This window comes from Psittacula echo (assembly GCF_963264785.1).
Source record: "Psittacula echo genome assembly, chromosome: 10".
NCBI lineage: Eukaryota > Metazoa > Chordata > Aves > Psittaciformes > Psittacidae > Psittacula > Psittacula echo.
The window spans coordinates 22,293,666-22,320,126 of NC_137741.1; the positions used below are offsets into that span (position 1 = coordinate 22,293,666).

Consider the following 26,461-nt stretch of genomic DNA (forward strand, 5'->3'; position numbering starts at 1 on the left):
TCAGGAAGGCAGCTTGGGCTCTATTCGCAGAGAAGCTTCGTAAAGGGTTTCTTCGTCCATCACAAAGGACTGATCCAGCAGGTACTGCGTCACCTGCGGGAGGACAGACCATTGCTGGGCAGGACTCACCACTGCTGTGGCCAACCACAAAGGGTGAAGTCAGGAAAGGATAACAGCCTGAGCAGTAAATGAGCAGCAGGGAAGAGCCAGAAGCTGCTGCCAACCGGCACAGGCGTTGCACACACTTATCTGATGGAGGAGCTCCCCAGTCTCCGCCAGCCCAGCCAGGGCCTGTGGTCCAGGGGCACTTGGGCTGCTCCAGCCACTACACATGGGAGGTGGCATCACCAGAGGGTGGTTTGGCCTGGCCTGGGTGCCGGCACGGGGCAGGTCCGGCAGCGCTGGCTCAGGAGGTTTTGCTGTTCCTGCAGTGCTGGATGCAGCAGAACCTCCCCAGCAGCCAGAGGGTGGCTGCGGTGCTGCGGCACAGGGAGTGCGAGCGTGGTGACACCTTTCATCTCATCACATGTGTAGGGTCACCACAAGGCAGAGGCCATCCAGCCCCATGGTGCAGGGGGTGTAGTACGTGCTCTGCTCCCAGCAGGGAGATCACTCCATGTCTCCTGTTCCTGTCCCCCTCTGTTACACCTTGCCTGACACAAGCCCCACTGGCACAAGCCCCCACACCTACACTGGTTCTGACTTAAAGTTCTTACAGAAGCATCACATCTTGCCCAAGGGAGCTGGCAGAAGTTGAAGGCTTAGGTGCTGTGATTTAAGAGGAAGACGTGGATCTCGGGACAAGGCCAACGCCATACCTTAGGTTGGTGCTCGATCTTGTAGGAGGTTTGCTGGAACTGGCGGATCTCCCTTATGATGTGTGAAATCTGTCCAGAGATAGAAGACAGGAGCTGTAACAGCACAGCAAGCACCACCAGCACTGTGTCCAGTGCATGGGCAGCCAGTGGGGCTCGCTCTGTCCCTCCAGTGCAGCACAATCCAAAGGGCGTTTGTTTCATCCAGACACGTTCCTCACCAGAGCAAATCTGGCTCTGTGCAGGGGACATGTGTGGCCCTGAGCTGTGTGGGTGATGGTGGCTTTGGGGACTGCACAGACCCCGCCAGGACCCCAGCACTGAGCTGCAAAGCTCCAACCAGGAGAGGCTGGGCCACTCACCATCCTCATCTTGGAGAAGTTCACCAGCCCGTCCTCGGTGTAGTTGGGGGTGCCCTCCTCGATGAACGCCAGGTCAGTCAGGTACATTCCCAGGTAGGGCACACACGGAGGGTCACAACTTCGGGAACAAACCAGAAACAAATGAGAGAGAAACCCACCTTACCCAGGGGCTCTGGAGTGTCCACCAGTGATGCACAGCCCATGGGATGCTCCCCCGGGGGAAGTGGGGGTGTTTCCCAGTGTCTGGCAGTGATTTGCCTCTTCACAGTCCCTTTTGTTCACGCCTTTCCACACCACTGCTCAAAGGAGCAGCCAGGATGGATGGGGCTTGGAGCAACCTGCTCTAGTGGCAGGGGGTTGGGACTGGATGAGCTTTAGGCCGTGGTTAGTGCAGGCTCTGCAGTAACTGTGTGAGCCAAGCCCCAGCCCGCAGCCCCCGCAGGAGCAGCGTCATCCACTCACTTTTTCAGTGCCTCCCTCAGGTTCTTGAACCTGCCCTCGGACGACACCAGCTTCTGCAGCTTATCGATCAGAGCCTTGGTCTGCAAGAGACCCGCGCATCGCATGAGCCCTGGCCCCGCAGCCGGGGCAGTGAGGTCCTGCGGTCGCTCCCATCCCGCCCTGCCCACAGAGCCCCCAGGACGCAGCACCCCGAGCGGCTCCTGCACACTGCCACAGGGACAGGCTCTGCCCTGGCCGCTATCCCGGCTCCTGCTGACATCCAGGAGCAGCTGTTCCTCCCCCACATAAGGACAGGCTCCACACTTGTTTCCTCCCCTGCTCCCACCTCTGCCTCCACCAGAGCCTGTGTTAATTTCAGGTTTACCACTTTGTGGGTAAAGAGCCCCGGGAGCCCACAGAGTGGCTCTGCTTGGCAGCCCCGGCCTCCTCAGGCTCTGCACCCTGCAGCTACGAGCTATTTCTGTACCAAGTAACACAAGAATTCATTCTGCTCATCCATAATTGGCCTCAGAAGCCCAGAAAGCCATTAATAAAGAACCATCTGTGTGTGTGTACAGAGCTACAATGACTCTTTTCCCAGGGACATTCCAGTTGGACACAAGAGGAAAATTTTTCCCACTGAGCACAATCACCATTGGAATAATCTCCCAGGGAAGAGGTGACTCCCCAGCACCGGGCACTGTTAAGGCTCAGCTGGACAGGGTACAGCTGGGACACCCAGTCTGGGTCATGCTGTGCCTGGAAAGGTTGGACCAGGTGGTCTCTGTGTCCTACGCATTTCATCAATGCCTGTGTCTGCATCATCTCCCCCCCCCTTTCCCAGCCCACCAGAGCCTGCCCTGCTCCCCAGCGGGGCCGACCCCGCGCTCCTACCTGCTTGGAGACCTTGAGCCAGGTCTTCTTGAGGCGGAAGATAGCGCTGCGGTTGAGCGAGGAGGTGATCTCCAGCACCGCGTTGTAGTTGTGCAGGCACCGGCAGATGTCTGCCACCGCCACCCACTTCTCGATGGCGCTCACCCGCGCGTTGATCTCCTCGTTCCGGATGATCTCTGACGCGATCAAGTTGCTGACCTTTGGGAGACACCGGCCCCGGCCCCACTGTTAGGATGGCTTTGGATGCACCCTCCAGCCTTGCAGCATTCCCTTCGCTGCAGGAGCCCCAACAGATGCCTCCTGAGCATCTTTGTCATTCAGGAGATGCTCAACCTGTAACGGGTCCCTGGGGCAGGTAGCACTCACTGAGCACAGTTGGGGCAGATGCACCTTGTACACCCCAGCCCCTGGCCAGCGCTGGGTGGGCTGCACTGCCCTGTCTTTGCCCAGCTCCCCACCCCCTCTGTGGCTGCACTCACATCATTGAAGTGTTTTGTGTTCTTCATGATGTACGGGGTCCTTTCGTTCTTCTCCAGCTTCATCCAGCCTTGCCCAAAGAACTCTCTGAGAATGACAATATTAATATCCCATTTGTCTGGGGTGCCCAAGCCCTGCAGGTGCCACGGCACCCACATGAGATGGAGATACCTGGACCTATGCCCCCCCCACTGCCAGGAAGGGACCACATGGATGCACTTGGAAGTGTGATGGATGTGGAAGGGTCTCCCCAAGCAGGTCACCCCGGGGACATCAGATCAGTGCCAGGGTCAGGCCCCACATCTGGGCTGAGCCCAGGCTGGGCTACTGGCAAAGCATGAAGGAAGGGTTTGCACCCTGTGGGTTTAGCCTGGGCAGGCTGCAGGGAGCTGCGGAACAGCCCTTCCTCACCACGGGGACCACTCACTCGTAGGGGATCTTCTTGAAGACCAGGTGATCCAGCAGCGTCAATTGTTCAGCTATTTCCAGGGCCGAGTGGTTTTCAAAGGGTTCTGCTTTGACTCCCTCAGCCTGAGGGACAAAGGCAATGATGAGGGTTCAGAGCATGCTAAGAACTCCTGTGTCATGCACACAAAGCCAAACTTGGCTGCCCCCCCCCGCTCTGGGGTGCAGCCCCTCTGGAGCAGGCCCCCCCACAGGTGAGCCAGCCCCAGGGACCATCCCGGCCAGCACGGGTGAACAGCCCATTGCAAAACCCCTCCTGGCTGCGGGAAGGAGGTTGTGAAAGTGGCTCTGGGGAGCAAACACCAGCAAACGCCAGCCCTTGAGGGGCTGTGGGTGCGCAGCAGGACACAGGTGTGGGTCACACCTTGCCAGGGCACAGGGTGCTGGATGGGCAAGTGGCACCGGTGGCACCCAGCAGCACCCTGCACAGTGTGGGAGGGCTCTGAGCACCCAGCGAGGGTCCAGCACACGGCACAATGCACATGAGGGGGTCGGGGAGCCTCCATCATCCTAGGGTGCACTCCAAACCCCAGGGCTCCCTCGTGCCCGCACTGTGCCTCTGACTGCAGGTCCCTGCTGCTGGGTGGAGGGAAAGACGGAACCCTCTGGTCTTGCTTGTCTTCTCCAAAGGAGGTTTCCAGTACTCGTAGAACCCCGGGAGGGATCGGCCACTTGAGAAGCACCAACAGAGGCAGGGACAGAGCTGCTGTTGTTTCAGGTGCACCCAACCCATTTGAAGTGGCTCTGGGGTTTCTCTGGGAGCAGACTGTGCTGGGTTTTAGCGCAGGAAGGCAATAAATGCACCACAGCCACTGTGATGGTTTTAAACCACTGCACATTCCAGGGCTCTGCTCCCAGGGGAGCGGCATCGACAGCAGCAGGGCCGGTGCCCATCACTTGGAACCAGCACACGGCAGCACTGGCACAGGGCTGGGGATGTGGAGGACACGGTGGAGACACGCGGGGCTTTCCTGTGTCCCTGGGGCAGGCACATCCAGTGCAGCATCCTGCCAGCAGTGCAGCACTAACATGGCCGGGGGCGGGGGGGTTAGTGCTGCCTCTGCCCATTATAGATCCAGCTGTGCTTGCAGCTGGCCCTGTCCCTCCCCATCCGAGTCCCTGCTTTGTAGCTGCACGCCTGGCCTTGGACCGCTGCCCTCCACCAAGGGGGGTGTGCTGGACCATGGGGATCTATAGCTGTTCCCCCACCACCATCCCAGTGCGTGACGATGCGGAAGAGTATTTACCATCTGAACGACCTCCTCCAGGGTTATCTGATTGTCTCCTGGATCCTCCTGTGTCAAGGTCCTGTGGCATGAAAAGGCAGTGTTACTGTGCTGGGAGAGTTTAGTGTGAGGTGTGAGGTGTGTGTTTAGTGTGAGGTGTCCCTGCCCATGGCAGGGGGGTTGGAACTGGATGATCTTAAGGTCCTTTCCAACCCTGACTATTCTATGATTCTATGAGAGCATCAGACCTACACCATCCAACAGGGCTGTGCAGGGCACTGTGGCTTTGCACCTATTAGGGTGCATTTTAGGTCCCACTTTAAAGAGAAAAAACTTCTTATCCGAGTTATTCCACCCCCAGCACCCAGGAAAAGCAACTCCCACCCTCAGCCCTTCACCTTATGATGTTGGCGGCTGCTTTCCTCTCCTGCGTCAGGAGCTCGGGATCATGGATAACCTCCTCCAGGAAGCCAATCACTCGGAACTTCAGCTCCTCATTGGTTTCAAAGTCCTGCCAAAGGCAGCACAGCCATGGTGTTAATGTGCTGATGGGAGTGATGTGGATCCCCAGCAGCTCCACTCCCTGTCCAGCTACACCCAGCCAGAACCAATGGCCCCACAGTGGGTGGCTGCTTGGCCAGGGCAGAGGCTGCCTCTTCCCTGCACAATCCCAATTTGCCATGCCTGGCAATCAGGAATGGGCCAGGAAGGCACCACGCTCACTGTGCATCATTTGCTTCATTAAAAACCAAGTGTCAAATTGGCTTTCCAGCTGGATCCTGGCCGCGCCACCGCACGCAACTGAACTCATACCAGCATCATGTCCAAACCCAGCCCCTCGGCGCCCACCTGTGAGTGTTTGGAGACCCAGTGCCGCAGCACATTGAGGACACGGTTGGTGGCCGCTCTCCGGATCACAAACTCCTTGTCCCCGTTCCGCTGGTCTGTTGGGAAGCCTGAAACTGCCAGCGAGTCCTTAGCACAGCTCTGACTCCACTGGGAATCGCTTACGGCAGCTGGCATTCCAGCACTGCTGGAATGAGCAACCCCAGCTTCCCAAGCATCTCTAAGTGCTTCTTAAGGGCAAGCACCATGTGGGCAGCTCAACCATAGGTGCAAAGGGCTTTACTGCCTGCAAACTGCCCATTCCCTGGGCAGCACCCATGTCCTGGCACCCACGGACACAGCTCGGTGGCTGTCCCCCAGCCAGGGTGCTCCTGCAGGGAGCCGAGCATGGTGGAGATGAGCACCCCAAAGCCATGCCCCCTGTCCCGGCAGCGCGGGGCAGGGTACCTGCGCTGGCGAGGGACATCCTGCGGTACTTCTCCTTGGTGGGGGTCCCCTCGTTGGCGCCGGCCGTGGCGATGGCGAAGGCGGAGGCAGCGGAGAGGGCGCTGCGGGTGCTGTCGAGCTCCCGGCAGGACGGCATGACCACACCGTTGTTGTAGGAGAACAGCGAGAAGTCTGGCGGGAGAAGGAAGCCAACACCACTGCGGGGACCACGCCAGCCCTGCCGGGTCACTGCCTGCAGCCCCAGGGCATGGGCAGCCCCTGGGGAACAGGGCCTATGGAGGTGTCGGTGCAGACCGTGCTCCTCATGGAGAGCTGGCTCCTACCACTGGGGCAGCTTTGGGTGTCACCATGTCAAAAGAATTCATCCAGCCCAGCTTTAGCAGGAGCTAAGCCAAGAGGGAGCTGTAGATGGTGTAAGATAGCTACAGGGGGCACTCGGGGAGATAAATCCATGCTTGACGCCAGCCCAGGCTCACACTGAGCAGCATAACTTGCTCCTATGGCACCAGATTGCCCCCAGGAGGGGAGGAAAGGGCCAAGAAGACCTGGTGAGATGCACAGAACCAGACAGGTTCTGCGTTTCTCTGTCCACTTGCAGGGAGATGAAGGGTGCAGGCCTGCCCCCCCGGGCCCGCAGCATCGGCAGCTCTGCACGGGCAGGCTCAGGGGCAGCAGCAGCCCCGGGTGACCCTGCGGGACGGAGCTGGGCTCACTCGTTACCTGACGGGTTTTTGCACTTGACGGACTTGGGAGTCGTTGGAGATTTTGTTGGGGAAGTTTCAGCTTCTGCTTCATCGCTGTGGTTGGGATCCGTGTCCGACTCCTCCCGGACCGACACCTCCGAGCCTGTAACAGAGGGCACAGGAAACCTGTTTACATGACTGGACATGTGCACGTCACAGCCATGTCTTATCTCTTCCAGGTCTTCCTAAAGTCTGAATCATTCCATTGGGACAACCAGGTACAGGAAAGGTCCAGGATATATGGAAGCAGCTCTTCCCTGTGAGGGTGCTGAGGCGCTGGCACAGGGTGCCCAGAGAAGCTGTGGCTGCCCCATCCCTGGCAGTGTTCAAGGCCAGGTTGGACACAGGGGCTTGGAGCAAGCTGCTCCAGTGGAAGGGGTCCCTGCCCGTGGCAGGGGTTGGAGCTGGAGGAGCTTTGAGGTCCCTTCCAACCCAAACCAGGCTGGGATCCTGTGGTTCTATGACTTACCCTGCTTACCTGGCAGCGACTCCTCTTGCTTTTCTGAAGCTGCTTCTCCTTCGTCAGGGATTTTATTGGGATAGTTACTGGACACGTACAGTTTGTTGATGTCCAGGGTGGTCTTGCTGAAGGGAGCCATGGACGAGTACATGCTTGCATAGCCATTGGAGGAGCAGCTCAGGGCAGCCAGGTCCAGCGCCTTGCCCCCGGTGATGATGGGGATGTTGAGGGAGAGCTTCCTCCGCCGGCTGGGGGACGAGGATTTGGTGATGGACAAGGGGGGAGGCGAGGAGAACTTGCGGTTGGCCCTGGGGGACTTGGGGGGCTCGCCATAGAGCAGCTTGTTGTTCTGGCTGTTTGCAAACAGCAGCTCCAGGGACCTGGGGGGAGACAGGGAAAGGCTGAACTCGCACCTACTCTGTGTGAGGCTGCGGAGATCCTCCACCACCAGCAACCGGCACGAGCCCCGGCTCCCTCTGCTCACCGTGCGGGGATGGCACTGATGGGCTTCTTGTAGATGGTGATGAGCTTGTCGAGGACGACCAGGGCGGTGGTGAAGACGCGGTAGGAATGCAGGAAGGTGTTGAGGAAGTCAATGCTGAGGAAGCGCAGGTCCGTCAGCCTCTCCAGGAGCCGCTCCACGCTCGCATAGCGGATCTGCAGGACCTTGCAGGAATTCATCGTTTTACTGAACCTAATGTCAACATCATCACAATACAAGCTGGCATCAGACCTGCAGAGAAACAAGATTTCTGTGGCTCCAGCCTGGAACGAAACCAAGAGGAAGTGGGACAGAGAAGGGGCTCGTTCACACGGATGCCCCTGTGCAAAATGCAGCTGGGAATAATCCCAGGGGGGAGGTAGGGAATTTGCACCCAGACTGATGGGAAGCACTACAGAGTGCTCAATGGGCAGAGGCTTGTGCACAAAACATATGCTCCTGGGGCACATCATGAACCAGGACCCTTCCCCACGCCTGACAGCAAAGGGCCCCCCCCAATGTGCTGAGGACACCCCCTTGTCTCCACAGCTGTGCCCGTCCCCCCTTGTGCCACACATATCCCTGCACCCAGCACCCACCGGGATGACAACCCCTGCACCCGTCTCTTCTGCTGCTTCACCCCCTTTACTGTTATCACCTTTCCCCTGAGCTCTCCCCTTCAGCCTCCCCTTGCCCAGCCCCACACAAACCTCCTCCCAGCTAACAATGGCTCCCAACCGCGGCACTGGCACCAGCACACTCCAGTGCCGGGGCTGTCACCGGGCTCGCAGGGCATGGGCAGCACCGCGGGAGCTGCTCCATGGGGCCCGGCCCCGCAGCACTCACTTGATCATCTGCGGGACGGTGACCTTAGAGTTCTCCTCAAAGGCGTTCATCATGAGCCCGTTGCAGCGGATGTTGTCCACGCACTGCACGAGACATGGAGGGAGGTGGGACAAGGCAGCAAGGACACCCCAGTGCTGCCCGGCTGGGAAACACCCTGAGAGAGCCTGAGCCTGGGCTTGTCCAGACAAGGCACTGCCCTGCTAAGGGCAGGAGTGGTGGGACACAGGCACAGGGTGCCCAGAGAAGCTGTGGCTGCCCCATCCCTGGCAGTGCTCAAGGCCAGGTTGGACACAGGGGCTTGGAGCAAGCTGCTCCAGTGGAAGGGGTCCCTGCCCGTGGCAGGGGTTGGAGCTGGAGGAGCTTTAAGGTCCCTCCCAACCCAAGCCATTCCCTGGTTCTATGATTTGCACAAAGCAAATGAAGAGCAGGTGTAAATTGTACCATGAGTCTGGGCCAGAGAAGAAATCCAAGCCATGTATCTGCACATGCAGGCAGAGCACAATGGGACAGACCCTGCTCCTCCTGCTGTGACTGTGTCACCTCCCTCCTCCTCCTCTTTGAGCTATCAGACAGCAGAAAGCTGTTGAGGATGTCCAGGCTCTCAGTGACCCCAGCTCCAGCTCACCCTCTGCATGGAGCCATTCTCCCTGGCTGCCCTGGGCTGTGTCCAGCCTACCTGGCTGATGTCACTGGTCCACGCAGCCTTCTCCTGCCGGGACGAGGCCACGAGGATAACGGTGAAAGAGGAGGAATCTTTGGGCTCCACCACAATTTTGAAGTCAAGGTGGTCGATGTCTTGCCCTGATGCTTTTGCTTTGGAATAGAAAAAACACACACAGTGTGTTGGGGTTTGCTGCATTTTGTGGGTTGTCTGTGGTCAGGGTGGGACAGGTTCATTGAGCAAAGGGTCCCTGTTTTGCTGCACACTGGGAGTGCCAGCACAGCCCTGGTGCCATGTGCCAGGAGAGAACCCAAGACACGTGCTAGAGGCCTCTGGTGAGGACCAGTGGAGCCTGAGCTGGCACTTGGTGTCCCTGCCCGTGGTAGGGAGTGGGAACTGGATGAGCTTTCAGGTCCCTTCAGCCCAAACCATTTCATGGTTCTATGATTCCATGTTCCCTGGGGGCTCTGCCCAACATGGGGGTTCCTACCGTCCTCATCGGTGCTCTCCGGCTCCTCCACCAGCGTGCAGTCAATGAGAGAGATCACACCGTTCTGCAGGGGCAGGAGGCAGGGCTCAGTGTCGGGATCCCCCTGGATCCTGCTCCACATCCCAGCCCCCGGCCAAGGGACAGGAATGGGGCGATGCTGCCGAGGGGCACACACAGCCCATGGCCAGCTCAGTGCCTGCTCTGCCCGGAAGGCAGCAGCTCCGGCTGCGGGGCTGTCGCGCTTTTCCTTGTACAACCCATCCACTGCTTCATTTATAAACTATTTCATATGGGCTTTAGGTTCATTTTCCCGAGGGTCTGCTTTCAGGGGTCAGCTCTGTGCCACGCGCTGGCATTTTCACCCTGATAACTTAGCACCAGTAATGAGCAGTTCCTGTCGGGTTCCTGCTCAGTAACTGCAAAACTCAACAAAAGCAGAGTCCTGGGCCCGGCCCGGAGGAGCCCGAGTGCTGTGTTCAAGCCTGGCTGGGGCCGAGGTTCCCACTGAACAGTTGTCACGGGTTCTGCTGCCAATCACAACTTCTTCCATCAAGAACTCGTGATTTCCCATCGCTGCCCGTGACTCAGAGCTCCCCCCCCGCTGACAAGGTGCCTGCACCCCACCAACACACCCCAGTGCCCCCGTCCCACCTTGGTGAGGTGCAGCTTTCCCCCGGAGCCCCGGGTGCAGATGATCAGGTGCTTGGAGAAGAGGAAGCACTGCCGCTCGCCCTCCTTCCGCAGCGAGAGCGAGCCCAGCCGGCCCCGCGTGATCTTCCCTTTCTCCGACATCGGCACCTGGATGAGGGAGCCTGCGGGGCACAGACCCGGCCCTGGCACCGCATCCGGCATCCCGGCTCTGCAGGGCCTGGCCCTGGGACTGCGGCGTCACCGTGCCCCCATGCACCAGGGCTAGGACCAGCCATGCCCCCAGCCCACCCCTGTGTCCATACTGTGTGGGTGCTCATGTGGTACCCCAGCGAGTCAGGACACAACCCACCGCTTCCCTGGCTGCAGGGAATTACTAACAGCCAAAGCACAGATTCTGCTCCATGACGCAGCACAATGCAGTGCCCAAACCAGGAGTGAGGTGCTTTGGAGCAGAGGAAATTCAGAGAGGAGCGATGTGTTTAAATCCCACCGAGCACCAGACCCCATGTGGAGGGATGGGGGATGCAGGACGAGGGCTGCAGGGCCTGTGCTAGCGCAGAGGACACAAACTGAGTGCAGGCTCGCACCTTGCCTCACAAAGGTCTGGCTGGTGTCCAGCAGGATCTCACAGCCCTCAATGATCATCCTCTCGATCGCCAGATTCTTCCGGATATTCTCCGTCTCACTGACCTCATCGTGCATTATCCTGAAGGAAGGAGAGGAAATTGGAGCTGGGATGAGATCCACACAAATGGGCCCCAATGCCAGGATGGGAAGGGATAGAAAAGGATGGGAAGGAATGGGAATGGACGGGAAGTGATGGGCAGGGACGGGCAGTGTGGGTCTGACCTGGACAGCTCTTCCAGCTTGGACTTGGCGTAATCCAGGCTGTTCCTCTCCACGTGCTCGTGGGGGGTGTGAGCCAGGAGCTCGTGCAGCGTCAGGATGTACCTGGGGATCTGCAGCACAACAGGAGCAGAGCAGGGCATCAGCACGGGATGGAGGGGGCACACAGGGCTATGGGCACTGCTCCTGGGGACACCATGGGGACACCATGTCTCGTAGACACTGATTGGGGGGTTAAGAAAAGCTCCTTGTGCTGAAATTTAATGAAGAGGGTGTGGGGTTTGCCCAGGACCCTGCTGTGCCCCATCCATGTCCCAGAGGTGTGGGATAACCAGGAAGCAGCAGCTTCTCCCAGAGTCCTCCCACAGCAATGGGGCCTGTGGCAGGTCACGGAAGCAGCACAGGACCACGCAGGTCCAGCCCCAGGACCTCTTTGGGCTTTGCTGTGGTGGCACCGCTGGGGCCGATCCTGGTCACCTGGAACATGGGGTAGGTGAGGAAGGTCTCCAGGGTCCTCTCCTCGCAGTCAGGCTTGGCCTCGTAGTGCTTGAGCAGCTTATCGAAGTCGCGGTTCTGCTTGCAGTGCGCCAGGATCTGCAGGCTGTACTGGTGGTTCCGCACGAACTCCTGGTAGATGTTCAGCATGGGCAGCAGGATGTCGAACAGGTCAGCTGCGAGCAAAGGGACGGTGGGTGAGCGGCTCCAGAGCGCGTCCTGGGGTCCCAGCACAGCCCCTCCTGCTGCTTGTGCAAGGCCCAGTTTGGGTTCCAGAGACCCCCTGTAGCACCAGCTGAGGGTCTGATCGGACCGGTGATGTTCCAGCACCAGCCCTTCTGTGCACGGCCCAGCCCACCCCTTCCAGTGCATGGCAGGACCAGGAATTGGGTTTCTCTGGGGCTTTTTGCTCCAGTCCTTGCCTCCATGCCCAACATGAACAAGCATCATCAACAGGCTTCCCTGCTGCTGCCAGTTATAGCAGAACAAACGCCTGTTCAGCTGCATGAGGAGGAGGAAGAAGAGCGCAGGCTCGGCTCTGCCCACGAGTGAGAAGGAAGCAGAATGAGGAGGCGAGAGGCACTCACCCAGCACGAGTGTTGGCCAGCTGGAGATCCTTGCCTTGAGGCCCTGGTAGAAGATCTGGTGCAAAAACATGATGGTTTCGCTGGAAGGTAAAGCAAAGGGTGAAAAGGCAGAAGAACAAGAGCAAAGAGCGAGCAACCGGAGGAAAGCACCGGCAAAGAGGGGGCCCTGGGACCAGCTGGGAGTTGGCTGCATACAGGGGATCCCGCAGGGAACGACGGATGAGGACAGAGCAGGAGAGGGGGGAACTGAGCAGCTGGGAGCTCCCTTCAGAAGTGAACCCACAAGGTAGGAGAGCTCCGACCCCCTTCCTGCAGGGAAATGAGTGCCCTGACACCCATTTCCAGAGGCAGGCAGTGGATGCCAATGCCTGCCCACCGGGATGCCGGGATGCGCCGGGATGGTCCCCACCTGTTGAGGAATATGCTGCTGACATCGTCGTGTGTGATGGGAGGCTTCTTGGAGCTGGCGGCCATGCGCAGCGGCCGCAGGAAGTTGTTGACCAAGATGTGGAGCTGCTGCACATACTCGGCCTCTGCCTCCAGCATGCTGAACACCACCTGGTTCCTCTTGCGCATGCTGTCGGCGTGGGGCGACCTGATGTAGTCCTGGATGATGGTTTTCCACTTCCTGCGGCAAAGCCAGCCCCGCAGGAAGCTCTGCACCTGCACACAGAGCGGGGCTGCATCAGAGCCAGGGCTATGGAGCAGGGCAGGCATCCTGTGGTCTGTGTGTGCTGCAGGATTCCCTGTCTCCAGAATGAGGTGTGCACTGTTACTGGTGTTACTGGTGCTGCTCCGACCCAGCAACCAGTTGGGAAACCAGCAATAACTCATTTACATGCACTCATTGCAGGCGCTGTCCTCTTTTCTCTTTTACAGAGGCACGCAGAAGAGCCCTGCAGGCTGTTCCATCCCCTGGCAGTGCTCAAGGCCAGGTTGGACACAGGGGCTTGGAGCAAGCTGCTCCAGTGGAAGGGGTCTCTGCCCATGGCAGGGGTTGGAACTGGATGAGCTTTAAGGTCCCTTCCAACACAAACCAGTCGGATATCCTATGACTATGTAAGACACACTGTTTGTGCAGGAGCCAGCACGGGCAGTGATGCCACATTCACCAGTGAAAGTGGGGAGCACCCCGCAGAGCAAACACAACCAACAGAAGGGCTCCCACATTTTCCCCCTAAAACCTCCCGTCAGCAGAGGCAGGTCCTCACCCCGCTGCCCCAGCCCCACATGGAGCTCGTCTCCCGCACTGCCACAACCCCGGGACCCACCTTCTTGATCTTCTTGATGTCGCTGTCGTCATCGCTGGGCGTGCTGCTCTGGCCGGCCTGGATGCGCTCGTGGTCCTTGAGCAGGGAGGCGATCTGCAGGCACAGAACGGGTGTGAGAGGCACCGTGAGGCACAGCCCAGTGCATCCCAGCATGTCCTGGGGGCTGAGAACAAGCCCTGCAGCCACTCGGTGCCTCCTGTGCCACCACATACACAGGGACATGCTGTGTGGATTGGGTCTTAGTGGGAAATGGGTAGAGGAAGCAGAGAAGGAAACATGTAGAGCTGCCAGGGTGTGACTGATCCCTGCAGCACCCCTGAACCCATCACAGGGATAAAAACAAGTTGGAGAGAAAACAGCAGAAAAATCTCCAGTCGTTTGCACCCTAAGGCTTGCAGATGGACATAGATCCCGTCCCTGCAGTACCCTGCAATGTGCTGGCTCTAGGCACATCTTGGCCAGGACCCATGGAGTGGCTTTGTTGGTGCCATGGCTTTATTTTGGCTTCTTTTTTTAAGCTGAGTGAGCAGAACTTGCACATGAAAGTAGAAGCAGATTATTTGATCTCTGCTTCAAAGTGTGTGCAAAGCAAAAAAACCCCAAACCCACGCAAGGTAAAATCAAACACACCTGGACACAGGGGATGGGACCGGCTGCAGCTCTGATCCCAACCCTCAGTGAATTGCAGGGCTCACAACACATCTCCCAGCTCTGAAAGCTCATCGGGATGCTCAGCACTGGTGCTGCTCCCCCTGACTTGGAGCCAGGACAGGACCTGGGGAGCTCCTGGAGGTCCCTGAAGACCCCCCATAGAGCGGGTGCAGCTGCGGTGGTTTTGGGACTGATCCACTTCTGCTGGAGAGCACGACTTCAGTGGTGCCGAAACTGCTCCTGGGAAAGGTCTGTGGCTCCCCCGACCCCCCCGCATTCAAAGCAGCCATCAGTGTACCCTGACTCATGGTCAGGGATTGCTATGAACCCATGATTAGTAACCCCAAAATCCCAAATTTAAGGAAGAGACCACGGTGAGGATGTGGCCAACCTCTCCTGTGCTCAGTACCAAACCTCTCCTGTGCTCAGTACCAAACCTCTCCTGTGCTCAGTACCAAACCTCTCCTGTGCTCAGTACCAAACCTCTCCTGTGCTCAGTACCAAACCTCTCCTGTGCTCAGTGCCAAACCTCTCCTGTGTTCAGTACCAAACCTCTCCTGTGCTCAGTACCAAACCTCTCCTGTGTTCAGTACCAAACCTCTCCTGTGCTCAGTACCAAACCTCTCCTGTGTTCAGTGCCAAACGTCTCCTGTGCTCAGTACCAAACCTCTCCTGTGCTCAGTACCAAACCTCTCCTGTGTTCAGTACCAAACCTCTCCTGTGCTCAGTACCAAACCTCTCCTGTGTTCAGTGCCAAACGTCTCCTGTGCTCAGTGCCAAACCTCTCCTGTGTTCAGTACCAAACCTCTCCTGTGCTCAGTACCAAACCTCTCCTGTGTTCAGTACCAAACCTCTCCTGTGTTCAGTACCAAACCTCTCCTGTGTTCAGTACCAAACCTCTCCTGTGCTCAGTACCAAACCTCTCCTGTGTTCAGTACCAAACCTCTCCTGTGCTCAGTACCAAACCTCTCCTGTGCTCAGTACCAAACCTCTCCTGTGCTCAGTACCAAACCTCTCCTGTGCTCAGTACCAAACCTCTCCTGTGTTCAGTACCAAACCTCTCCTGTGCTCAGTACCAAACCTCTCCTGTGCTCAGTACCAAACCTCTCCTGTGTTCAGTACCAAACCTCTCCTGTGTTCAGTACCAAACCTCTCCTGTGTTCAGTACCAAACCTCTCCTGTGCTCAGTGCCAAACCTCTCCTGTGTTCAGTGCCAAACCTCTCCTGTGCTCAGTGCCAAACCTCTCCTGTGTTCAGTGCCAAACCTCTCCTGTGCTCAGTGCCAAACCTCTCCTGTGTTCAGTACCAAACCTCTCCTGTGTTCAGTACCAAACCTCTCCTGTGCTCAGTACCAAACCTCTCCTGTGTTCAGTACCAAACCTCTCCTGTGCTCAGTACCAAACCTCTCCTGTGTTCAGTACCAAACCTCTCCTGTGCTCAGTACCAAACCTCTCCTGTGCTCAGTGCCAACCTCTCCTGCCCGCACATGCACTGTGCTGGGGCAGCCACAGCTGCTCGCTGCACGGCTCCTGCAAGGTAAACCCCAACAAGGGCACCCCCAGCCCCTCTGTCCAGAGAAGCCCCAGCCTGGTGGCGTTAGAGCCATCGTCACTGCGCCAGCGCGATGCCACCGCCGGTGGCGGCGCCGCGCTCGTCACCTCGGCCTTCAGGCGCTCGATCTCGATCTCCCCGTCCTCGATCTGCTGGCGGAGTTGCTTGGCAACGGTCTTCTCCGTTTCCACAATCTGCAGGAGATGGAGGTACTTCTGCATCAGCGCCTCGTGCTCCGTCGCCAGGGTCCTGTAGCTGCGGGCAGACACGGCCGTGAGCATCCCTCCTCCTGCCACCCCCAGCGCACACACACAGAACTGGGCTCTGCACACACAGAGCCAGCGCTCTATGGGCTGTGGTTTGCTGCCGGGTTGGTTTCTCCTTCCTGGCTGCCTCGCACTGCCCTGACCCCTCCAGCTCCAGGGACCTGCAGGGTGAACGAACTGGAGCCAGTTCTTGCAGTCTGGGATGCTGGTCCCCAGAACGGAGCGGTCCAGGAGGACCTGGGTTTCCCCCAGGGTGGGAACAGTAAAAGCAACACAAATTTAAGGAAATGGTAGGAGATAAAACCCCGCCAAACCCCACCAACTCAACACCATGGCCAGGGCTCTCCCCCACAAGTTTAACAAGAAGGACACTTGTGCCACAAGCCTTCACACTGGCTCTGGTGAAGATGCTGCACCAGATGAGCTTTCTCTACCTCCTGCATTCAGCACTCAACTGCCCCCTGTCTCCTGCTGCCAGCCCAGACCCTCCTTCACCACACACGTGGCACCATGCTGGCTCCTGGCCCCCTCCCAGTGCAAGTGCCCTGCATTAGCAATCCCGCAGCACAGGACCTTGGAAAACACCCTTCCTGACCATTTTTGCTACTCCAGATAAACCCTCCCCAATGGTCTTTGGGCCTGGGGGTGCATCAGGCATCCCCCAGCACTGAGCTGGGATGGGCAGCACCAGGCTGCCAGCGTGTGACAGGGACGGGGACTGGGACGGGGATGGGGGATGTCTGAATGCAGCCTCCTCCTGCTCGATGGGAGGGTCTCTGACACAGGGCTGGAGGTCAAAAGCCCTCTAAAGCCCCCAGTTCAGTGGCTCCCTGCCTGCAGCCTGCCCACAGCTCCCCACGGCTTCACCCTCAACACCCAGTTGCCGGGGTGCGCTGGTGCTGGTGATACCTGGCATGAGCTATGGCTGCAACCCACTCGTCGCAGTCCTTGGCATCCTCCGTCCGCAGCTCCAGCGTCTTCTGGTTCTCGTGGTTGAAGTTAACGGTGAAGTAATGCTGTGGAGCAAACACAGGGTGAGGCCACTGCACGGGGGCCACTGGGGAAGCACTTTGTGATCCACCACCGGGGCTCGATTTGAGAAACAAATGTGCTGGAGCACCAGGAGCACGGACAAGGTGTGCCCTAGGGTAAAAGCTGCTCCGTGCATCAAGGCAGTGCCAGCGGGCTGAGGGATGCTCCAAGGTGAAATCCCATTGAGCAAGCACAAACCTAAACCCACCAAGGTCCCAGAGGCTGCAGCTGCCTCAGAGACAGCCCTCGCCCAGGGCAAGGAGCGGATGAGCTGGACCCAGGCTGCTGAACACTTGGGCACCGAAGCTGGTGCCTGGTGCTGACGGTGGTGCCCAGGCTGGCCCCGCTGCGGGCAGGAGGCTCTCACAGGCACAGGAGGCACCGCACGGGGCTATATTTATCCTCTCTTGACATTTGCAGTGCCTGCTCGTGGTGTGCCTGTGCTGCTCCTGAGGTCTCCTTGGAAACAGGGACCACGCTGCAACGCCGGATGCTGCCCAGAATAACTGGGCTCAGACGGAACCCATGAGAAAAGAGCTCATCCTGGCATCGCCTGCTCCTGTGGGTGCATGAGGGATCGGAATTAACGGGTGTGCTGCAGGAGCCTCCAGCCGAGCCAATCTGCAGCACCCCTGTGACCGCAGTCCCCAATGTGCCATGGGAACACAGATGGGCACCACAACACAGGCAGGAGCCTGTGTGGGACCAGCCCCACCACCGGCTGCAGGCAGGGATAGGCAGCGGGTGCTGCACCAGGGCAAGGCTGGGACCCATCCAGCACATTCACCACCCCTGCGCTGAGCACCAGGGTACAGCTCACCATGCTGCCCCAAAGCAGGGCTGCATCTCCCATTCCCACCCCTCACGCTCTCCCTGCCCTCCCTGATCATTTTCACTCCCCTCTCATTCCTGAACAGGCTCAGGGGTGTTAAGGAAAAGGATCTCCAGATGGAGACAGGAGACTTGCAGTGAAAGCGGGATGCAGCCGGTCACAGCAGCACGGGCAGACGGACACCCATAAAATCTCAGAACCACAGACTGGTTTGGGTTGGAAGGGACCATAAAGCTCATCCAGTTTCAATCCCTGCCAGCTCACCTCTGCCCATGGACACAGCTGGAGATGCAGCAGCTCCTCAGCTCTTTGCTTCTGATCCACTTTCTTCTCCCTCCCACCCCAAAGGCATTTGTTGGCAAAGAGACATCTCTAACAGGAAATTCACCCGGGACGTTTTGGTCTCCAGAGCCATGCAGTAGTTACACACCTCTGCTGATGCCCAGCTCTCCTACATTCCTTCCCTTGCAAACAGCATCAGAAAGAGCTCATTGCATTGGCAAGACTGGAAATCCTTCCCCTTAAACACCAGCTGAGGAGCAGCACCCGCCATGCCGGGGGCATTCCAAGCACCACAGGGATACAAGGGATGGGAAAGGCCCTTCCCAGCCCCAGTGCCCCCACGAGCTCCAGTGCCACAGGGACGAACCACGCTGACACCCACAGCACCCAGCAGAGTCCCTGTGGGACCCAAAACACAGGGAGATGCCTCCAGGGCTCCCCCAACCCGGTCCTGGAGGAGGGGATGGACATTGAGCCCCAGGCAGCCCTTCCCGGGTCCATTGGGGTCAATGCAGCCCCTGAGTGTGCTCCCATGGGCAAGGGCACCCACCCAGAGCCCTGCACCCATGGGGTTAAGAGAGCCCGATCCTCAGCTCTGCGGCTTGCTGGGATGGCAGAGATGAGAGCAGGGGCCAGGCCAGGGACCTTCGCTGCCTGTGCCCTGCTCTGCCCACTTGAGGCACCTCCTGATGCACCAGCACAGAGCGGTTTGGTCCCGGATCACCCACCTTAAACCACAAACTCCAGTTCAGCAAATGGCCATTGCAAGGCTGTGGGCAGCAGAGCTGGACAGAAGGGTCCCACCACAGCCAAAAGCGCCTGCCCAGGACAGTTCAGCTCCACGTGGAATGAACAGCCAGGTCTCGGGAGCTCCCGTGTCACAGATTCATCCCCACGCAGGGCCCGGGAAGTGCAGCACACTCGGAAGGAGGAAGTTATTTTATATTTGAGTAATAACACTCCCACCACCTTTTATCTTCAGTGAATTACGATCTTCCCTCTTGTCACAGTGACACATCCAACGCGACATCCATCCAGGAGTGCTTCCAGCAGCGCTGGGGCCGAGGCTGGGCAGCAGGATCAGCTCCTGCCACCGGCATCATTCCATAGCCAGCTTCCCAGGCAGGCTGTGCTGCTGGGCACCGGGAGCAGAGCAGGAACTACCCACAGCTCCATCTGCTGCTTCCCACAGCCAATATTTGCTCCTTTGAAGACCTCATTAACTCACAGCCATGGAAGCACTGATGGCCCTTCCCCAGACCACCTCTCACTCTGCTTCCCTGCAAGCTGTCACTAATTATGGGGCATATTCCAGCTTCCTCCATGTCCCAGTGCCTAAAGGGGCTGCAGGAAACCTGGAGAGGGGCTTGGGACAAGGGCCTGTAGGGACAGGCCAAGGGGAATGGCTTTAACCTGCCAGAGGGGAGACTGAGATGAGCTCTTAGGCAGAAGCTCTTCCCTGTGAGGGTGCTGAGGCGCTGGCACAGGGTGCCCAGAGAAGCTGTGGCTGCCCCATCCCTGGCAGTGTTCAAGGCCAGGTTGGACACAGGGGCTTGGAGCAAGCTGCTCCAGTGGAAGGGGTCCCTGCCCGTGGCAGGGGTTGGAGCTGGAGGAGCTTTAAGGTCCCTTCAATCCAAACCATTCCATAATTCCATGATTCTGAGCATCTGCTGTGGGACGCGTGGCCCCCCCCAGCCCCCCAGGCCCTAGTGCTGCAGCCCTGCTACCAGGGTCCAGATTTTCCTGGCCCTGCCTGTGTGTACCAGGGGCTCTGATCCAGCATCATCCATCAGGGAGGGACCTGCCCATCCAGGCCCCCTGATTCTGCTCCCAGCCCCGCTCCCGCTGTCACTTCTCCCGCAGAAGATCCCCAGCCCCACTCGGCTATTTTTACTGAGAGGCGAGTACAATAGCGAGATGCTGCTCAGGAGCTATTTCTGCTTCCAGAACCTCCACAAACGACTTTGAATTAATGAAGGAGACTTCCCTGGTGATTAATGTGCAGGGACTATCTCCCAGAAACATCCTCCCACTTGTCTGATGTCCCTGGCAGGGCTGGCACAGCGATGCTCTGCCCTCCTGCCATGCTCAGGGCTGGAGTACCAAAACCTGCTGCATGTGCACCCCCAGAGAAGGGTCCCTGCACCCCGGGCACGGGTCCCTGTGTGCTGCAGGATGTGGGTCCCACTGTCCCCAGGTGCAGGTGCCTGCACACCGCAAGATGAGCCTTGCCTGCTCCCATGTCCCTGTGACGCCCGTTCTCACTCACCGTGGCTGGATGCTCAGGCACCTCCATCCTCCACATTCCCCATAAAAGCCAATGGGACGCATTAGCGCATTTGCCACTGTGCTGTGTGGGTTCCCACGCTGGGATCTGGCTGGGACACAAGTCCAAGGTCCCATGATCTTGGGAAGACACAAGATCCCTGTGTCCCACAGGGAGCCACATGGCATTTCTGCAGGGATGTTTAAGGGCCATTGGTGAGCTCCACATTCGCAGGAGCCGGGCTCCCCACTGCACTCACAGCACAGAGCACACCAGTGGCTGCACCAGCATCCCCACGTTGTGATGGACAGGGAGGGTGCTCCTCCTGCAGCCACATCGACAGTGCTTGGCTCGGGTGAGAGTGGGGGGACCAGGACTAACCTTCAGCAATGACACCCATCACCTTTACCTGCACGAAGCGGCTTTGCTGGGCCATCACAGGGGCCTTTCCACCCCATGGGAGATGCTCCCCAAACACACTCTGTAATGAGGATCCCCCTGCCGCACCGGGCACCCCACAGCTCCATCACCCGTGGCAGGAAGGCACCAGCCGCCTGCTCACAGAGCTGATGGTTATTGCAGCTGACATAAAGGGCAAAGGAGGAGACTTCTCCTGCTCTGGATGGATGAATCCAAACATCCACAGCCAGCAATGGCAGCTTTTAACTTCCCTGACCTACATACCATGTGCTCGGGGAAGATAGGACCTGGGACTCGGAGGAGGAGATGGTGTCAGGCAGGTTATTTGCTTGCTAACAGTAAGAAATAAATCCCAGAGGCTGCAATTCCTCTCCTCTGCTTCAGGACAGACAGTGAGGATGCTCATGCACAGACACCAGAGCTGAGCATGAGCTGCATCGAGTGGGCTTCAAAGCCCCACGCTCATGAATGGGGCAAAGAGCAGGCAGGGACCCTCTGCTCCAGGGGCTTCAACCATGTGAATCCCACTCTCAGCCTTGGGCAGAAACACGTTTAAAACAAACATCCATTCTTCCTCTCTATGGCACATCATCCAGCAATGCTGGCAGACAGGCACGCAGGCATCACCACCACGCAAGCATCGTTGCTACCACGCAGGCATCATTGGTACCACAAAGGCATCACTGTTACCATGCAAGCATCACCGGTACCATGCAGGCATCACTGATACCACACAGGCATCGCTGGTATCACACAGGCATCACTGTAACCACACAGGCATCACCGGTACCATGCAGGCATCATCAGTTCCACACCAGTACCAGCACCATCCCTCCCCTCACAGCTTGGAAATGGAGCCCTGGCATCACTCTATAAGAGTAATTAATAAAGACACTGGTGTTATATCAAAGTCCTGACCGTGGACATTCATACCCTGGCCAGACTCACATGTGAATACCCTTCTAATGACTGCACCTTTGTGTTTGCAATACATCTGCAAAACATGTATGTGCAGCTGAGAAAAGGAATCGGGGCTGCTGAGCTATTGGGAAGGTTTGTTCCTTCCTCCCCCTGCTTCCTTAGCAGAGTTCAATCTGTTGGGTGAGAACGTGTGACAGAAGGGGACGGACTGACATCACGTTTAAACACGAAAGTCAGGGCATAACCCATGAGTTAATGAGGAGTTGAGGTTTAGGATCACGAACTGTGATTTAGGATGAAGAAGCTCAGATCAGAGGAGAACACACTCAGGTGTCTGTGCTGCTGGTATGAGCGCTGAGCTCCTGCCACCTGCAGCTCCTCCCACAGAGCCTGCCCGCAGCTCCCCCAGTCTGGGAAAACTGCTGTAATTTATAGTGTATAGAAATCCAACAGGACAGGCCAACGGGGAAAGCCAATGGGACAGGCCAATGGGCCGGCCGTCATGGCAGAGACCCAGGTGAGCAAATCAAGGAGAGTTAAGCTGATGGGAAGAGCCAAACATCTTGAGAAAGCCACGTTACCCCAAAATCACCCTGTCTGGATTTATATGACAGCTCTGGGGGAGTTTCTCAGCCTAGACAAAGCCCGTTCCCACAGAGGTGATGTGTCCTGTGCTCAGACCCAGCTGCAATCACTTCACCGCCATCGGTCACACAGATTATAGAATCCCAGAATCCCAGACTGGTCTGGCTTGGAAGGGACCTTAAAGCTCATCCAGTTCCAGCCCTTCCCACCCACCTCAATTTGGGATCATTTCAGAGCCCCTCGTGGGTCCCCTGCCACTGCTCCCCCTTGCCTAGAGCCCAGCCTGGGCCCAGATAACCCTGCACAGCCAGGATTCACAGGGGTTCCCAAAAGGGGACCCTGGCATCTGCTGCGCCCTGCAGCACCCAAGCATCCCCAGCTCTGCATCCATCCTGCTCTTCCAGTGCCTCAGGGATGGTGCCATGGGACAGGGTTCCCTCGGTGACCGTGCTTTGTCTCAGCACCCACTGCACTTTGTGCTGCTGATGCTGAGAGGTGTCTTTCTCGTGCTCTGCTGAGCTGTGCGGGGAAACGAGCCTGGCCGGGGCTGGACACGCTTCAGGGAGATGTAAGAGAAACTCTTTCCCGATGTTCCGGTGGGAACTATTTCCACAAACCTCCTCCCATTCCACTGGGAAACCATGGCCACTCACAGCCACCAACTGCCCACCCATCCTCAGCTTTGCATCGGGTACAAAACACTCCCTGGGGCCTCACACACACAAATGTGACACCCGTCCCTGGCACCCGCTTCAGAGATGGGGCAGAAAATCGCCAGCTCCAGGCTGTGTGTTCCCAAGCAGCCGGGGCTGGGGGGAAGGACTTGGCTCCAGAGAGCTCCCAAGCCTCCAGTCAAGGGCTGTGCCCATTGTCATCACTTGACTCAGCAGCACGTTGGCTCTGGCCTGAGACACGGAGGGCGGCTGGTCAGGAACAGCTCATGGCACCGGGGGGTGGGTAGGCAAGCACAACTCAAGGATGGATCCATGGAGCAAGCCCAGCTGTGATTCCCACTGCCTGATTCATGGGCAATGGAAAGCCCTCACCCGGCACTGGGGCCTTCCTGGTCCTGGCCCTTGAGGTCAGATATGGATCAGCTCCGGACCTCTGCATCTGCTCAGCTCCTCCAATGGGATCCCACTTTGGCTGTGCCCCGTCACGTGCAATCCCACCACATGTCCTGCCCACCCTCCCTGCAATGCAGCACGGACCCAGGGGGTCTCCATGGCCCCTTGCCACGGTGATGCAGGAGATGGGACGTGGAAGCCACCACAGCATCCTCACAGCAAAATAAAGGGGAGGGTTTGCACTCCCATTGCCCAGCACCACCAGCACCACCAACATCCTGCACCGAGCAGGACAGCACAGGCAGACCTGGCAGAACCTTCCTGCAGCCACAGCCGGGCCGGAGCCCACCCAGCCATAAACCATCCTCCAACTCAAACTGCTTCAAAGAAAATGCCATTTGTGTGAAAAGGTAACAAAACCAGGAGAGAAAGTTCCCAGAGGTGACCAGATCCCATCCAACAGTTTTCCAAACAACTTTGCTCTTTCATTCGCACATGCCCCGTATGCTAAAACCACGCTGCATTACCAGGAAAAACACCCCCACCAAAGCACAACGTGTGAGTTTAAAAGGAGGGGGTTTTGAGATACCCACCTTTTAAATATTCTCCTTTATGGAGAAGTGGGAACGTGTCAGGCTTCACTTCCACGAAGGAATCTAAAGCGGGAGCTCCTCTGCTGCAGGGAATTCTGCCCCCAAAGCAGTAGTTGTGACCGCCCAGAGAGAAAAACCCCCTCCACACCAATTAATGGTGATCATGGGCACTGCTAGAAATTTCCTCAGCACCTGAAAGGGGCTGCCCAGGGCTTGGCACCAGCCAGGCTGGCAGGAGCCTTGCTGGGATGCAGAACCCATGCACCTTCCCCTCGGATCCCCACCGGCTCCACACGCTTCCTCCCAGACCCTGCTGTGGATCTGCACCATCAACATTCTGCTGCTTATCTCACCCATAGGTCATTAATTAGCAGAGCAGCGGGCACCAGCGCCGAGACTTCCCCTCACATCTGTCCTAAGGAATGACAGAGAATTATAAAGCCAGACACTAAACCTCGATGAATGGGTGCAGACCAGTGACCTGGTACATCCTTGGTGTGGCCAGATCTCACTGCACCATGGCCCCAGCCGCTTGCCTACACTGGGAATAAATCTTCCAGGTGCATTCTGAACTGGAAAGGGGCTGTGGCATCCTCCCATCATGTTTACCTGCTGGAAAATCCCTCCTGCACAAACACTAGGAGTCAGAACACAGTGAGGGATTTAAAACCTGGCCAGCAAGCTGGACTGAAGCCGAACCAGGAACATGCAGGAACATCTATTCCACTGCTACCTAAAGGGACATGGCTGGGAAAACAGGGCAGCAGCTTGTCCCCCTTGCAGCCGCAGCCAATGCACCGGAGGCTGCTCCGAAGCCAGAGGAGGCAGAGCCCTTGCATAAAACCCACACTATTTTGATCTGAACAGGGAAATATTCCCATGCTCCCAGCCAGGAGCAAGGAACTGTGCCACGGAGCGATGGTGCTGCATCCCTGGCTGCTGTGGCAGGGATTTTGGGGGCACTAAGCAGGCTGTAATTAACTAAAGGTTAATATGGGGCTCATATCCCCCAGCTGCCCCTCAGCCCGGGGGGTGCCGTGGGGCTTGTCCCGCAGCCACGCTCCCAGCACTTCCCGGGAGCCGGTTTAGGCACAAGTTACGCAAGCCCTGCAGAGCCGGACCCGCTCGGAGCATCCCACAACCCCCAGCCCCGGAGAACCACCCCCGCTTCTCCTCGCCAGGGCTTCCCGGTGCCCCCTGCGCCACCAGGGCCGTGCTCAAGGGGTGAAGCCAACCGCAACTGCTCCTGAGCACACTCATGAGGCTGGAGGGGATTTGGAAGCTCTGGCAGCACTGGGCAGGATCTGCACCCCCGGCTGGAAGCCAGCCCTTCCTCCCCCGTACCCGGCACCAGCCCCATCCCTGCCTGCCAGCTCAGGCGCAACCGTCACCCACCAGACAAGCTGCCACATCGCACCCACGCTCGGTGCCACGCTGCCCGCCCGGGAATGGCACAGCCAGGGCACAGGAACCCACCCGCGGCCCCGGCTGGTGCTGCGGCCGCGGGGGACCGGGGTTCTCCCAGGGCCTCTCAGCGGCTTCACTGTTTTGGTGCGTTCCACCTGCAGATGTTAACATCTGGCAACAAGCACCGGCCCTGCGTGGGGCAGGGGCGTCCCACGGGACGGAATGTGCGGTGCTGCCAGTGGGTTTGCGGCGGGAGCACAAACCGCACACGTGGGGAGCAGGAACGGGATGATACCCGCACGAAGCCGTGCACGGCATCAACCTGCGCTGCCCAGCGCGGGGCCGGTTCACCCCCCAGCACATCGGTAAACCCGGAGGGTTGGGGGTCATACAGCGGCTGCACCGGGGAAACGCACCGGGGGGAGCGCCGGGGCCGACCCACACCGAGCCCCGACCGGACCGCGGACACGCGTGGGGCTACGCTAAGTGCGAACCGTGGCCGCCAGGGGGCGCCCCGCGCCGCAGCCCCGCCGCAATTACCGGCGGTTAATTAGCCACGGGGGCGTACGGGGGGAGCATGCCCGGGGGGGCTCCGGTCGGAGCCAGACACCCCCGCAGAGAACCCCCCCGGCCCGGGGTGCGCTGCAGCGCGGCACTGCACCCCGCTGAGCATCCCCCATCCCCGGTACGGACCAGCCGCATCCCCCGCCCCGGGCAGCCCCGGGGGACGCGGCGGACACTCTCCGGGGCACCATCCCCGGGCGGTGCGGGGTGGGGTGCGGCGGCCCCGGTCCCCCGCGGTGCCCACCTGCTTCTCCAGGGAGTCCTTGGCCGAGAGGGAGGGCTTGGGGGAGGGCGCCCGGTCGCAGACGCAGCCCTCGAGCAGGTAGAGCCCCGAGGGCCGGGAGCTGGAGTCGGTCTCGAAGTAGAAGAGCATGTTCTGCAGCAGCGCGAACCACTTGGTGTGCCATTTTGTGTTGTCGGAGCTCCGCTTGCTCAGGTAGCCCTTCCTGGCGCCGTCCTTCTTCGCCAGCAGCCCCAGGTAGGTGACGTGCCCGTCATTGAGCCGCATCCCCTTCTGCAT

At 58.6% G+C, this 26,461-nt stretch overlaps 1 protein-coding gene across 1 annotated transcript; it reads right to left on the reverse strand.

The window, feature by feature from the left end:
* On the reverse strand, positions 1 to 26,461 carry RASGRF1 (Ras protein specific guanine nucleotide releasing factor 1; the record flags this gene model as incomplete). Its single annotated transcript, XM_080626599.1, has 27 exons — positions 1 to 93; positions 819 to 887; positions 1,178 to 1,295; positions 1,640 to 1,719; positions 2,513 to 2,710; positions 2,992 to 3,076; positions 3,417 to 3,520; positions 4,702 to 4,762; positions 5,079 to 5,191; positions 5,530 to 5,636; positions 5,974 to 6,144; positions 6,694 to 6,819; positions 7,186 to 7,556; positions 7,661 to 7,909; positions 8,504 to 8,586; positions 9,180 to 9,316; positions 9,655 to 9,718; positions 10,306 to 10,466; positions 10,893 to 11,011; positions 11,155 to 11,264; positions 11,629 to 11,822; positions 12,234 to 12,313; positions 12,643 to 12,896; positions 13,505 to 13,597; positions 15,814 to 15,961; positions 16,882 to 16,988; positions 26,186 to 26,461. 27 exons carry the CDS (start codon positions 26,459 to 26,461, stop codon positions 1 to 3), a joined length of 3,771 nt encoding a protein of 1,256 aa, XP_080482725.1.